Here is a 15,110-nt window from a genome sequence, read left to right on the forward strand (position 1 = left end):
AACATTAGTCATAAGAGGACACTAGCACAAACATTGGCGTGTCTAAAACTTGAGTTCACAAATACTTTTCATATATTGGAAAGAATTATCTTTGGATAGTACGTTAATATAATAAACTTATTATCATATTAATTAGACATAAAGTTTATAAATAGTTTGTAACATAGTATATTCATATAAGACACTAACCATATACCTATCGAACTGAACTAATAAAATAAAAAAACAAAATAAATAGTCATGACTGTCATTTGCATAGTTCATAGTGCATAGATATTGAATACCTAGATCATGTCAAGATGGCGGAGGAAAGTTGCAATACAAATTAGCGGAAGAATGCGAATTATGTTAGTCAATGCTATCAAGGTAAGATGTTTATCGTCTCCGAGGTGGTACTGAGAAGTTGTAAGGATGGGTACTAGCAAATCCACCATTATTTTTCAGGGTCATCAATGTCCTCCGGATATGGAGGCTTCGAAGGGAGGGGTCGTTGTAGCATGAAATCGCCGTCATCTTGAGCTATCACGGTACTAGTACGTACAATTTCCTTGTTGGTTGTACGTCATCTCGATATGGTACGTGAACATCCTCTTACATTGATCATTGAACATTCTCTTGTATTATTGCTGGAACGTCGAGGTATTAGGGACATGAAATCATCATCCTCATCATCCTCGTTATTTTCTGGATGAGCAGTAGAGAGCACCCATATACTCTTTAGGTTCGCTGACTGTCGTCGTCTTCTATGCGAATCAGGCATGACATCCCCGCCGAAGAGTATATACATTATGAAGAAGTCTGTGATGTCTTTGTTGATCAATTGTGCGTCTTCCGGGAACGTCTAACGCAAAAGAGGAATATTTGAATCAATAGAAAAAAAATAAGTAGGGTGAGCACATAGAAAATTATGAACCTGTATGTGAGATGTATACTAGCCGGATAACATCATCATCGTTCTTTGTCTTCTAAAGAAATCTAGAACAGAAGGATGATTGACCGGTTCACATACCTTGAGATACGTTTGACGCTGGTCATGCAAGAGAGCCCTAAGGTCCTTGGTGCTTACATGTTGGAGCGGAGCGGTTAACGCATAACAGAAAAGTCTTACATGCAATTTGGCTATGGCTTGGATTATGTTATTCTACTTGATTCTTCTCTTCATGCACAATCTTCAAGAAGACATTAAGTGCTATATGGATCATTGTAGGTGTCCATAGAAAGCATGCACTTGAAGATTTTGCTATAGATTTACTGATCCTTCACTGCAATGCTATGGCACTACACCAAAATATGAATCTCTGATTATTTAAAAAACATTAAATATATATTAAATATCATAATTAATATGTAACAAAGCTTAATAAATAACTAAAAATAAAATTATGTGAAATAATTACTATTATATGTTTCTTGATGCTGATAAAACTTGGATAAATTTTTGCATCTTCATATCGATCGTTTAGTCCCTCCGTGGTCAGCTAGAAGCTAGCTGGTACAGTACGGCTGCACGATTGTACAACAAGATTCCTGGTCTGTTCCGTTTTTATATGCAGCTAAGCTAAGACATGATAGAACATGGTACAAAACTATGCAGGCTCAGGCCCAAGATAAGACATGATAGAACATGTTTCAAATTGTGTTCCAGGGAAAGCTCCCTGACAAGCAAACATGGTTCCTTAAACACAAGACATTGTGTCGTGTAAAAGTCTGATCACATGAAAGAAGACGACTAGCGGACTCGAAAGGCCTTGATGAACACATTTCATTTCATTACTTTGCCGGAGTTGGCTCCATCCACTGGGATGTCACGTGCACAGCAACTAGCAAGTGGCCATGTTGGTAATATCATGTCTTCCCTTTTAAGTCTCACCCAATCATGTGAACTGAATGAACACCAAAGTATTCAGAAACAAAGAAGATGTAGCACGATCGCCTTCTGTCAGATGCGATAACCTCATCCAAAATAAGCTGCCAGTTTATTTACTTCCAGATCACGACACACTGCAGATGTAGTTTAGGGCCTGTGTTCGTACTCACTCTTCACATTTGGTCCCACAGGACCTAAACATGAACAACCAGCCAGCATCAGGGCTGTTTCATACATGACAAGGTCACAAGACTGACAACAGATTAACGGAATAAAGAACAATGTAGATGAACCAGCATAGGATAGGGGCACTTTTGCACTACCAAAGAGGAAATACAATGAATGATCTTTACTGATATGGACACCGGTGTTTCCATCTTTGGCATCAATATGAGGATACAAAGAAACGGCCAACACTGAATACTGAACATGAAATTGGGGAAGCTCATCAGAAATTATATTCAGTTGCTGATGGATATACTTGTGCAATGCAATGAGCAAAATTGAGAATGCGTCCGCATTGTATAAACACACGACAAAATGAGTATGGCACAAAAGAAAAAGGAACAGACACCATCCCAGCCTTTTGGCAAAGCAAAGATCACAGATATAAAAAAATTGAAACAATGAAGATTCAGTTAACACAGAACTCTGGTTTAAACATTTCAGTAGTCAATACTCATCCAAGTAACTGTACAACGACTCGTCATTCCTCCACCTACGCCTCGTGAGCAACGACTTGAGGAAACCCCTGCCTTTGCTTGAGCTTTTCTCCTGCTCTCTGTGGTTGTCACAATCGGTATGTAACTGCATCGAAGTTTGCCTCTGCACAGAATATCACATTAGAAAATTGAAAATTTGACTTCTAAATATGATCAAACATGGAAACCCAGTGATGCAGGGTCTTTCAGGAATCTATCAGCAGTAGTCTCAACAAGGGTTACCCCAAATATAACAACAGGTAAAAATTGGTGCTCAGGACGTACAAAATGCTTTGGGTTCACAGGTGGTCTTCTTGAGACCGTAGCGGACCGTGCCAGAGGATTGGAATTAGGTATTGGCGAGCCTGCCCTTGTTTCTGTATAGCAAAAGTAATCGCAATAATTTCCAATTAAATTCCTTTATGGAAACTTCATATATAAAGAATGCAACATCCACTCAATAAGACAAACAGTCAGGTAAGGACAATGTACCTTTGGTATTTGAGTTCACAATTTGAGGAGATGGAGATTTAGCACGTGCTGTTCGAGAAGGTGCTTTTCGAGAAGGTGATAAGGACCGTGATCGATGATATGCATCGTTAGGTGTAGGAGATGGTGATCGAGCTCGCCTGCAGCGAAACTGGCATTAAATAAGCCTGCAGTGTATCTTTTAGGGTATTGAACAGTGAACAGTCAATTTTGACCCAGAAAACATGCAACAGAGGGATCTGAGAGTTACTATTTGTTTACCTTATTGTAGTCTGCCTACAAACCGGAGTTGAAATGGCTGAAAGAAGCAGTTGCAAATCAACAACACATAATCTTCTAAAAAAATTAGAGATAAAAATTTAATGAACTTACAAGATTGAGACTTGTGCATTTTGCGACTTGTATATGGCCTGTTATACCGTGGAGGCTCTGAAACCGGATGAATGGAAGATTCCAGTAGATCTGCGCCTGTACAAGTATAACATAGCTACAATGATATATATATATTCAAAGAAGCTTGCTATATAATGCATTAGTAATAAAATAGGGTGTGAAATTGCCTGGCAATATATAACGCCTGTGGTACTTTGGCGCCCTGATGAGAAGAGATTGTTGAGATCTTCCTTCCTGGTCAATTATCTGTTGGCAAATGCGTACCCTCTACAATCATGAGAAACAATGGTATGAAGCTAGAGACATATTAACATTTGCGGGAAATGTCAGAGTGAGGAGACAAATGCAGTATCTGATATTCTCCATATCAGCAAACTTAGATAACACAGTCAAGAAAGATGATTTGCAAAAACAATTTTCCCCTCAGTAGTAATTAAGCATTATACCTGTTCAACTGATGATACTTGAAATTCTGTTTCGTTAACCTCATCAGCCTTTTCGCTGACAAGATTGTCCACCTTGTATGACACAAAACCCAGATGGTCCACAGTGCTAACAAGGGCCTCAACTGTGTAATCTTTCAAACTGGCCATTATCCTACAGAAGATTAGTGTGAACAAGATGAGAGAAGATGTTTTACTTCTTTCTTTAAGCAACAGCAAACAAGACAAATAAGGAAACAAAGATTAAAAAAAAAGGATCATACGTAGATTTGTGCGAATTGTTTCGGTAAAATACTTCAAAATATTCTGCCGCTGAGTATAGCTGTGAGCGCAGATTCCTCAGGTCCTACAAATAAGAATAATTTAAGATCAGCATAGGAGATACTATAAGAAATGCCAGCTCAGCACATACGGAAGACACATCAATAATTAACTAAGGCATAGTCATGTGGGGTTTCGTTGTGAACAAGGATCCTACTTTGTTTAACCCGAGCAGAGACAAATTTGATAAAAGATGGCAACAGCACGTTAAATGTTGACATTAACAGACCGATAAGCTCAGTAACACGCAATTAAGCTACGGGTTCAAACTTTAAATGAACAAATAGCCCTCGCAAATATGAGCAATGGCGTATATAAAAGCTAGCTTGGATGCCACTTTCTTAATAAGACTATAAGAGCCTCGGTGTTGGGTCGCCGTCGCCATGCAGGACAAGCGGATTTTTAAAATCCAAATGGGATGGGCTTTTGCTTAATAAGGGGAAAGCAGGAAAAAGAAGCCCAGCTATCATAAAACTGCAAAGCCAATTATAGCAGTAATGCAGGATTCTTTTTCACTTTGTTGCAAGGAAGCAATACAAGGTTACATATAACCAAATAGTTCATGAGTAGAAGGTCTCAGTAAAAACTTTTGAAGATAATTACAGTACCAAGTATGGACAGGGACTCCACATCCTATACTGTTCAATAGACCTAACTAGGGACAAAATCTTGCGATTGACATGGACAGGGAAGAGCACAATGAGGTACGCCAACAAAATCGGACACACCGTCAGATTTTTTTTCTTCCGGAAACGCGGTCAGGAATCAAGAAATGCACCCGATTTCTCCAAGACCTAGATCCATTCGAAGAAAAGCTGGGGAAGATGAAAAATTGTGTCTTGTGGGTGTGAGTTGGGCAAAGAGGGGGGGGGGGGGGGGCGTACAAGCGAACATACCTTGAGGCTGTCTGAGAAGAGGAGGCCTTGTTGCAAGGACATGTCCTCACTGTTTGAGGCAGCATCATGGGAGTGGGAGGAGACGGAGGATGGCGACATTGCCACCGCCTCCATGACTGAAGCTGCGCCTGCACCACCGGCACCAACCAAGCACAATAAACGAGAGTCAAAATCCAGGCGCTTCCTTGCCAAGATTCATCCTCCCAAGAGCACCAAAAACCCTCCTTTGGCTAAAACCTCCATATAAAGCCAGGAAAGCAAGAGGTATTGGGGTGGCTCACCGAAATAAACACCTACAAACAAGGGGTTGAACCACCTTCGCCAAGATCTGGTTTGGGTCCCGTTGTGCTAGCGATTGGTGGTGACAGGAGAGAGGCGTGAGCAAGGATGGCCCATCGTCGGGGGTAGAAGGAGGGGAGCGATGAATGCGACGCGAGGGGAAGAAGATAAGGGAGGGGGATTATATAAAAGTAAAAGAAGCTACTGTATTTGTTTGCCAATTCATTCACATACACAACACAGCCGGCGGCCGGTGTCGGGTGTAGGAGGATGCCGACACACATTCACTGCTAACGTTGGCAGGGGAGGCCAACGGCAGAGCTCATTCACATGATACGCATGCATGGCACGGGAAGCAGGGTGCCGTTTTCTCCCTTACTTTTGATCTTGAAGCTCGGTTCTGAATCGGAGTGTCGTACCTTTGGTGCCATTGAGCAAACGTTATTAGCGGGGTAGATAATCCTAATCATGGCAGGGCACGACAGGTAGGTGAACACTGAAGACGACTCCTAATCACCACCTCACCTGCAACCAATCCACTAACTAGTGAGGTCTGAGCGGAGGAGAGTAGCCGCCGTGGCTGTGCGTTCCGTCGCCTTCGGCTGCCCTGCCTTGTATCCCTATCTCGGCCACAGGTATTATGGGTCTATTTGGTAGAGCTCTGATTCTATTGTTATAGTGATTCTGTGATAAAAGTAGGGTAGAAGTGATTTATTTGTAAAATCGTTTGGTATGTTAGTGGTGGAAGTGATGTTGAAATCGAGGAGAATCAGTCAGGAATCAAGTAAAAACTAGATTTTTCAACTCGCACCTCGTAATACAAATCGTGGAATGATTCCCGTGCGAAATCCGCTCCCAGGCAGAGCGTTTGGCAGCGCGGGAGCTGATTCCGCACGGAATCACTCCACGGAGCGCTATCAAACGAGGCCTAAATACTCTACTGAGAATTGAAGCCTGAAAATCACTTCTACTTATCTTTATAATGATAAGAAAACCTATGTATTATTTTTTAACAGTATTCGAAAGAAAGTTGTGTTTAGTTAAGTCAGCCAGACTACTAATATTTAAGAAGATTATTTTCATTAAAGACCTAATTTCGACGGGATGTTCGGTTCTTTAGAGTGGTTTATCTTGCTCTTTTTTTTTTTTTGCAGAATTGATCCTTTTCTTTCTTGGCGCCGTGTTTAGATCGTAACATATTTGATCTAAACTCTCATCACTGAGTATCTCAATTAAATCACGGCATATGTGACTGAGGTGCACATCAAGAGCATCCACCTCATTCTCCTCCTCAATATAATCAGAGGAAGAGTGAGTCTTAGCAATATGGTTATTACCTATAGAATTAGATTTTTTAGCAGAAACTGTAAGGTGATCTACTTCCATATTTTCAATAGAAATAATAGAGTTCATAATATCATTATTATTTCTACCTATAGACACACATATGTTTGAAATATTTAGATCTAATATTGTCAAAAGGCATAGAGACAAATGAGTTGTTAGACATACCAGCATACAGGTTCCTCTTTGCCACCATGATCTTAGCCTTTTCCTGTATATCATCATCTCCTAGAGCGGTTGTTCTCTTGCTAGTTCTTCTGCCAGATGTATTACCTCCAGGAATGGTTGCAAGATTATCCACCTCCGAGGTATTCACACATTGCACCTTTGTCTTGTTCTGCATCTCAAACATCCTATCAATCCCCGCCATAGAATCAAGAGCTTGCAGCGCCTTCGTCATCGCCACATTAGATATATTGGCACGAATACCATTCTGTTTGAAGAGAATCTGCAACACATGTCTGGGAAGGCCATGGAAATCACTTGAGGTATTTGCTTTGTTGGTTTGTTCATCAACCTCAGAAAGCCTCTGCTGTCTTGAAGAAATGAGAGGCTTGGTCAGGGAGTTTCTAGAAGATGTTGTCTTGCATAGCAATTCTAAGTCCAAGGCTAATGAAACATCATCTGTTGTCATCATACAAGAAGCAGCAAGCAGCAGATCCTTAGCTGCCTTCAACTCAGCATCGTATGTGTAAGGCGACAGAAAATTTGTTACCTCAGGAGCCTTGTCATCCTTAGCACTTATCGTCATGCATAGGTCAGTGTCCAAAGCATCCACCCTTCCCATAGCCAAGGTCGTCTGGCTCAAGCCCTCCTAGCTCAGCGATGGGATGACCACTGGTCCTACAGAATCCTTCATATTGATTGTTGTGCGCTGCGCCTCCTTGCGGCCACAAATAGCCAGCAGCAGTGCAGGCGGCCAGCAAATAGGAACTAGCCTCAGTGAGGGCGAATCAAAGGCCAGCAGCCCCACGTCCAGGCACTCACCCACCTCGACAACAGCACTTGCGGTATTACGATCGAGGATCTCCCATAGCACCAAGGGCGGCCAGTGAGTGGGCGTAAGCGCTACCAGCCGTGCACACGGCTGCACACCACACACATCATTCATCACCAAGGAGACCCCCCGCTGCTGGGAACCAAGCGACATCAAAAGCATGAGAATCTCAGGTTTTGTGATTTTGATTGCTGACTAAAATGTCAATTGCTTCTGCAGATCAGACAACGCCTCTACTGGCTAGCGTATTTCCGACCAAGTAGCAGGTGCCATCATTTCCTCCAAAGCCACCAGAGAGCAGCAGACAACCGGTATACCGTCACAGCTCACATCACTCTCACCAAAAGCATTCATCTCCTGCAAAGCCAAGTGCTCACCAGAGGGTATCAATGCAACCTTGTATTGAACATATATCTTTCACATCGTATGACCCATCTCTCTTGCATTCCATTCCTTCATCAACGAAGCACATCTTTTCCTCATCCTCCACTGCTTCCTACATGGCATCGTCCTCAATAGCTGTCCCAGAAGCATTCGAGGTGCTCCCCTGATCAACATTACCTTTTGATTGCTTATTTTCACGATCAACATAATCTTTTTCCTCTCCATCATTAAAAATGTCATTCTCATGATCATGATGATCAGGATCATGATCAGAATCATCGTTATCGCCCTCTCCAATAACTGTGCCAACTCCCGATTTGTTGAGTGGAAGCACATCCTCCACCTTAAAGAAGGTCTCGTATATCCCACCATCTACCACAATATCAGTAGCTTCTAGAATTTGATTAGCATCAGCCACTGCCACACACATCTTGATGACCCCAGCCTTTTTTAGGTAGCCCATGTCCACCTTTTGAGTGGCACCAAGAATAATGCCCACAACCCACAATAGCGTGAGGGACCTTATTTCATATGGGACGCAATACACATTAACCTAGACATGCTACAGATACTGATGCGGCTCAATCTTCTAGTTACATTCTTCAAAAATCATTACCCCTTACTCATTACGGGTCTTGATCTCTTTTATTGCAACCATGCGTTGTAACTCATTACCCCTTAATCATATTTTAGCAAATATGCTTACAATATTAATATCAAAAGCTAAAAGGGATGGACAAATAACAGGTTTAATTCCACATTTGGTAGATGATGCCTGTCTATTCTGTAATATGTGGATGACACCATCATTTTCATGAACCATAATTTGGAGCAGGCTAAGAATATAAAACTCATCCTTTGTGTGTTCGAGCAACTCTCAGAGTTGAAAATAAACTTCCACAAAAGCGAGTTGTTCTGCTGTGGTGAGGCAAAGGAACGTGAAGATCTATAAACACAAGTATTTGGGTGTAATACTAACACATGCCCTTTTAAATAACTCAGCATTCCAATGCATCATCGAAGAGTAAGAAATAGTGGTTGGAAGGGGGTTGAAAATAGATTTGAACGAAAATTGAGCAGTTGGAAAGAGAAGATGATGTCAGCTGGAGGCCGATTAATGCTTTTTAATTCGGTCCTCAGTAGTCTTCCTATTTTCATGATGTACTTCTTTGAGATCCCACAGGGAGTCCTTAAAAGGTTGGATTATATACGATCTAGGTTCTTCTGGTAAGAAAAAAATCACAAGAAAAAATATAGGCTAGCTCGTTGGGATATTCTTTATCTACCCAAGGACCAAGGGAGTTTGGAAATTACCAACCTTTCAGTTAAAAATATCCGTCTCTTAAGCAAATAGCTTTTTAAGCTACTTAATGAGAATGGGGTTTGACAATAACTGCTCAGGAATAAGTATCTTAGCTTCAAAGCTCTCACATAAGTCCATAGATAGCTAGAAGATTCACACTTCTGGACTAGTCTTATGAAAATTAAAAACGATTTTCTCAAATGGGGGTCTTTTCAATTACAGAATGAGAAGCAAACTCGTTTCTGCAATGTTACTTTGGCCGGAAAAATGCCCACTAAGCCAACTTTATCCCTTGCTGTACTAGGTATTGTACTAGAGAGTTTTTGACTGTTTGTTATATATTGAAGGTGGTGGCAATAGAGCTCTTCGTTAAGCACGAGTGATTATGTAGTTATATATTGTAATTTTTATGACACTTTATTATTTTATATAGTTTTCTCCCCATGTGATATTGAGTATATATGTCAGGATATTATAATAATCAATTGTTGGTATATACCTCTTATAATGAAAAAAAACCCGGATGTTTATCTATTTTCTAAAAAAAAAAATCACTATCTCGGCCAGCTGAATCTACGGGAAATTGCTCGACCCAACGACGGAACATGTTATCCACCAGCGTAACTTCCTCTTCTGGGTCGGACCAGCCGGATGGCAACACCAGACTCTTTCCCCATCCTTCCCGTTACAATGACTCTTGCCAAACTTTTTTTATATTTCTGTGCCACATTCTTCTCAACCATTGCCTCCAAGAGCGACCAATTGAACAACCACAATGTCACCTAGTCGCTGGATCAACTTTCTCGTTTGAGAGGAACTTATTTGTATTGAAAACAGGAAGGATTTCCAATTCAGAGGCAGCTAACCCTGAGCCATACCGACAAGTGTGGTAACTTATAGTTGTGCTCCTAACGCTACGCATAGTGCGAACCAAGAGTTAAGGCATCACATACAGGCCAAGCCAACATCCAAGGTAACTCCCATCGCAATCCAGAACACTGGAAATAAAACAGATTGAGTAAAGGATGGCAGCTGATTTCATATGACAATCACCTCCCATATACCTAATATTTACAAAACTTACATACCGATATATAGGTCTTATACATCTCGATTATTCCTTATCGCCAGTAAGGCTTTCACTAAACATAAGCAGACTACTAACCAGACATTGTCATTTTCGTTAAAAGCAAACTAGAGCCACATTATCAAACTTTTCTTTTCTGGAAATCTATGTTATATCATTTTTTTTTCTTCAAAATGCTTGTGAAGAAAGAACTGATGCCAGCAATCAATCTGTTGCTTCATCTCAACAAGCTACCGATCATGTTTCAGCTACAACCATCTCCCTCCAGCAAAACGATTGTCACCGACGCTTCAATGGTGAAAGGCTCCAAACATCCACCTTTCAGCCCTGCCCTCCCTTCTAAAAATCAGTCTTCACATCCTGCTCGGGGCAAGGCTCGATATTCCTCCCATCTTCGATGGGATAGATCACAATCTTCCTGACCATTTGGCAAAATTCCCTGCAGGAGTCGAAGAATGTGTGTCAGTTATAAGCTCCTATTAGTTAAATAAGCTAGTCAGCTACGAATTTTTGCGGGGAATATGCAGGAGTAAGCTTACAGCCAAGGATCATCACCGACTTCCATTGTGTCACCCTCATCATCAGTAAAAGCTACCTTCCATTTTTCTTTGGAGCTGAGGTCTTTTATCTCGAACATCTCTTCGAGCTCACTGATTAACTGCTGATACCCATCCAGATTCGCTAAATCTACAGCCCTGCCCACAGCATTTCCATGCATTTGAACCTAGTACAGATCAAACATGAACGTCAGGTTAGAGTACAGTTTAAGAAGCAAAGAGGAAGAAAACAAAAAACAAAACTTGCACCTTAATTCGAGTTCTTGCAGTGCAACTCTGATGGCTTTGGATTTCTCGGGGGCTTTCATTCACGAATTGTGTATGATCTTTTGTTACTTTTGAGAGTGTTGATAGCTGACCAGAGTCTTCAAAAGAACCAGCAGCTCGGGTTGATGTTTCCCCTACTCCCACGGCCATCTTGTCAGTGGTAGCTGCGCTATTTGTATGGTTAATCAAATTGACACCAAACAGGCGAAACATGCTGGGCTCCTTCTTTTCTTCAACAACATTGACAAAATTTGGAGTGACCTCCTCGGTCCGGTAACTGCAGTGAGCAGTGTTGCAAGACAACTTGGAAGAGGGTTCCTCTGCCTCGTAACCAGAAAGCCCATGCCAAGGAACAACTCTTGCTTCATTGCTGGTAACCTGAAACAGTTTCTGAGAAATATCTGACACCCGCTTGCTTGAGGAGTTGAAGTCCTTCAACCAACTCTCTAGTACTACAGTATTCTGACAAACAGAACTACTACTCATGGCACCGTATCCTGGGCGCTCGCTAGTCCAAACAACTTGATGTCCAGTGATACAATTGGGTTCACTGGAGCCAACACCTGTCTTCTCATGCTGCTGAGGCATTCCAGAGAGCCAAAGTTCTTGAGCAGGTTCTGCAAGATTAAGAACATCAATCCCAAAATTGCGGTTTTTTTTAAGACAAGCAATGTGAAATTTGCAATGGCATACCCAGTGCTTGAATATCCAGGCTTTCAGCTGTCTCCCTAGGCCGTTTGTTTTTCGTTGATGGTTGCACGGGTATGTTGATACTAGGTGCAGAGGCATCAAATGGTTCGATTTCCCAAGAAGAAACCCTCTCAGGGCCACTAAAATTTGTGGCTTCATCCCATTGGACCTAAATCAAGAAACCTCAGAAGGTATTCAGCACCTTTTCCGAGAAAAATAAGGCAAACAATTAAGAATAGATCGACTTTATCTTGCCTTCAATGTCTTCCATTCAGAACCTTGCCATCGAGGAGCAAGATCTCCTTCATCAACTATAGTTCCAGAAAACCTACAGGGTTAAAATAGATGGATTTAGATGTGAATTTGAGAGGACAGCAAGTTGGCAACGCATGAATAACAAACTTAAAAAGAAACATATGAGACGGCAGGATGAATTGTAACTTCTTCACAGGGACGTCTTCCCCTTCAAAGCTCATCTTAAACCTCATGCACCTAGTAAATCCAATTTTACTAGCTTCTAGGTACTTGTTCAGACTGACAATGTATTGGCTTTGGCTTAACCTAAAAAATAAATAAGAACGACCATAATTAGCAGAGAATAAGCACGGATGCGTGAAAAAAAAATCGATGGTATGAAAGGTCCAACCTTGGTCTATAATACACTAGGAAAATGGAGTTAGTCTTAATAGCATGCGATGCACTTGCAAGCACCCCAAGATGCATGCTCTGGCTTGATATAACAGATGCTGGCATCGTGCTCTGCTTCTGCACAAGGCGCCTCACTCCGACACGCTGCTCTCCAGTCTCAGTCCTACAAAAAACAAAACAAGGTCTCTTGTAACAAATACTTGACATGAAGATCAGCACAACTTGTTCATGATGCAATTTTCAAATAAATAGAACATTAGCTCTATAGTTCAGTTGAGATCTAACCTCAGGTAGACAAATGCATCACCAGCAATCAGCTTCTTCGATGTGACAAACGTGCTCCACCCCGAAGTGAGAAGGTGCCTACGGGGTTGGCCTAGAGAACCGCGAATTGTACAAATAAGCACCAGAAGTTGCAGAAAGGTAAAAATTTTCTCCTGACCTGTGGCCAAATGATTAGAAGATAATTCAGTAGATATTGTTCATACCCCTGTAGATGTGCTTGAACCTCCATTCAGATCCATGGAGGTCCTTTGTGATGAGCTCTTGAGTTGGGGTTGGCATCGACATGTCCTGATCAACAACAAACAAATATGAATTTATCAGCCCTGTACTATATGCAGCACCAAGACATGGGAATTGTGCCTCCCAGTGCATACCAGTGGTGGGAGGCATTCATTTGCGTGCCGTCGGAGAACGGAGAACCCGCCATGGGTACTGGTGTCGGATGGTGTGAGGATCTTGCAGAAGGAGTGCACCACAGGCCTCGGCGACTCCGGCAGGGGAGGGTCAGGTAATGTGGGCAGGTTCACTTGCTGCAAACAAGGGGAAATTACATTTGTTTTTTTTTTCAGACAAATCCATACATACAGTACACTGTCCCAAAGAGAGTACTGAATTCCCCCTTCCCTATAAGAATTTGATGGAAACATCTCAAACTACCAGACTTGTAAACGGAACCCAAAATTCAGGGAACCCACAATTCTGGACAGCAAAAAGGACATTCAACTGAAGAATTGAACTCGTGGTGGTGAGCACTCACATCCGGCTCCGGCTGCAGGGTGATCTGCGCGAACATCTCGTCCGTTTCCGTCTCAGCCTGCACAGCACAAACAAAAAGAATTACCAAGTGGCACCAAACAGAAGCAACTCAAAGGCGAGACCTTTGTTGCGCCGGCGATTACCTTGAGCTCGACGTTGACGACCTTGCAGAGGATCTTGTTGGGCACCTGGAACATCTTGATTTGGTCGGCCAGCAGCGCCGGGTCCGTCGGCTCTTGCAACTGCAGCACACGACCCAACAAGAGAAAACAGCAGCAAGCGCATCACTCGTGACGGGACTGAAGTAACAGAAAACAAGAATTCACTACCTGTGAAGAGAGAGAGGAAGACTCACCTGCTCCAGGTGACCCTGGAGGAAGTAGAACACCCTCTCGTCCGTCTGGGGCAGTTCCACGAGCGGCCCTGCGCAGGCGCGCCACAGCTCCGCGAACAGCTCCGGGTCCCTGCTTCCTGGCAAGAAGAGAGACGCGAGGACGAGCCAACGGTGAGCGAACGCCAAGAACCCAAGGAAGAAACACGAGGCGGGCACAAGAACGGTGGGTTCACCTTGCGCCATGCGGTGCGGTGGTGGGTGCGCGCGCGTCTCCCGGGAAGCGAAGTGAGGGGGAGAAGAAGCGGCCAAGTGAAGAGGTGTTCTCCTGTGTGGGAGTGTTTGTTAGGCTCGCTCCATTAAAGAACGGCGCGGTGAGAGAGAGAGAGAGAGAGAGAGAGAGAGAGAGAGCAGGCGAGGCGAGGCGAGGCGAAGGGCAGCGGAAGCTCAACGGCGGCGTTACACAAGTGCACTTTATGGCTGTACACTCCTGCCCCCGCCTTTCTCTCTCTCTCTCTTCTCCCCATCTTTTACGAGGAGGCCCCTGTCTTTTCCTCTAATTAAGTAGGAGCTTTCCTTGCTCCATTCCTGGTGGCAACATATATAAGTAGAATAGTGATTTATAGAAGGTGAAGATAGTATAAATAAATTTGTCACCGTTTGAGCTTTTATATATATATATATATGAAAACTAATTTGTACTTCCGGGAGTACATACTCTCTACTACGATATATCACATATATGAACTGGATATACTCCTTTGTCACTATGAATATACTTATATACTCATTCTAATATACTCCAATATGAACTACATGAAAAAAATAGAAAAGAAGTCCATCAATTTTATTAGATTTTAATAATATTTTTGTATTTGTACATAAAATGTAATACACTAAAAAAATATGTGCAAACTAACTAAAAAACTATGTATATCACTTGGATGATTTTATATACTCACATGCTCCATGTACATACCATTTATCACACGAGATATTCCCTATGTAATAAGATACGTACGTAGGATTACATACTCCCGGGAGTACCAAATATGCTTCATATATATATACA

The 15,110-nt window shown here is 42.2% G+C and overlaps 2 protein-coding genes across 3 annotated transcripts; both read right to left on the reverse strand.

The window, feature by feature from the left end:
• Positions 1-2,414: 2,414 nt before the first annotated feature.
• LOC133892052 (probable protein ABIL3) lies at positions 2,415-5,632 on the reverse strand. 2 transcript variants are annotated; one of them, XM_062332807.1, is made up of 10 exons: positions 5,392-5,632; positions 5,111-5,238; positions 4,157-4,239; positions 3,897-4,047; positions 3,618-3,717; positions 3,430-3,525; positions 3,319-3,355; positions 3,061-3,197; positions 2,854-2,945; positions 2,415-2,692 (listed from the first exon to the last, which is right to left on the reverse strand). In XM_062332807.1, exons 2-10 carry the CDS (start codon positions 5,222-5,224, stop codon positions 2,540-2,542), a joined length of 963 nt encoding a protein of 320 aa, XP_062188791.1. In that variant the 5' UTR covers positions 5,225-5,238; positions 5,392-5,632; the 3' UTR covers positions 2,415-2,539. The 2 variants fall into 2 exon arrangements, with proteins under 2 accessions (XP_062188791.1, XP_062188784.1); XM_062332800.1 differs by lacking the exon at positions 5,392-5,632 and having other exon boundaries at positions 5,111-5,381.
• Positions 5,633-10,431: 4,799 nt separating this feature from the next.
• On the reverse strand, positions 10,432-14,419 carry LOC133892067 (auxin response factor 1-like). The gene is made up of 14 exons (XM_062332818.1): positions 14,275-14,419; positions 14,063-14,178; positions 13,851-13,949; positions 13,709-13,765; positions 13,326-13,481; positions 13,155-13,239; positions 12,952-13,042; positions 12,665-12,829; positions 12,460-12,579; positions 12,274-12,346; positions 12,022-12,187; positions 11,311-11,945; positions 11,044-11,228; positions 10,432-10,943 (listed from the first exon to the last, which is right to left on the reverse strand). Exons 1-14 carry the CDS (start codon positions 14,282-14,284, stop codon positions 10,844-10,846), a joined length of 2,058 nt encoding a protein of 685 aa, XP_062188802.1. The 5' UTR covers positions 14,285-14,419; the 3' UTR covers positions 10,432-10,843.
• Positions 14,420-15,110: the final 691 nt, after the last annotated feature.

The sequence above is a fragment of the Phragmites australis genome, chromosome 2 (assembly GCF_958298935.1).
Source record: "Phragmites australis chromosome 2, lpPhrAust1.1, whole genome shotgun sequence".
Lineage (NCBI taxonomy): Eukaryota > Viridiplantae > Streptophyta > Magnoliopsida > Poales > Poaceae > Phragmites > Phragmites australis.

Bases quoted from the DNA above. Each gene is read 5' to 3' on its own strand.
- LOC133892052 (XM_062332807.1), bottom strand. From the start codon at position 5,224: ATGGAGGCGGTGGCAATGTCGCCATCCTCCGTCTCCTCCCACTCCCAT. The intron at 4,240-5,110 runs GTATGTTCGCTT...TCTTATTTGTAG, and splicing joins TCTTCTCAGACAGCCTCAAG to GACCTGAGGAATCTGCGCTC. The intron at 3,356-3,429 runs GTAAGTTCATTA...TGCTTCTTTCAG, and splicing joins AATGCACAAGTCTCAATCTT to CCATTTCAACTCCGGTTTGT.
- LOC133892067 (XM_062332818.1), bottom strand. The intron at 13,950-14,062 runs GTGAGTCTTCCT...CGTGTGCTGCAG, and splicing joins TCCAGGGTCACCTGGAGCAG to TTGCAAGAGCCGACGGACCC. The intron at 13,482-13,708 runs GTGAGTGCTCAC...CCTTGTTTGCAG, and splicing joins CCCTGCAGCCGGAGCCGGAT to CAAGTGAACCTGCCCACATT.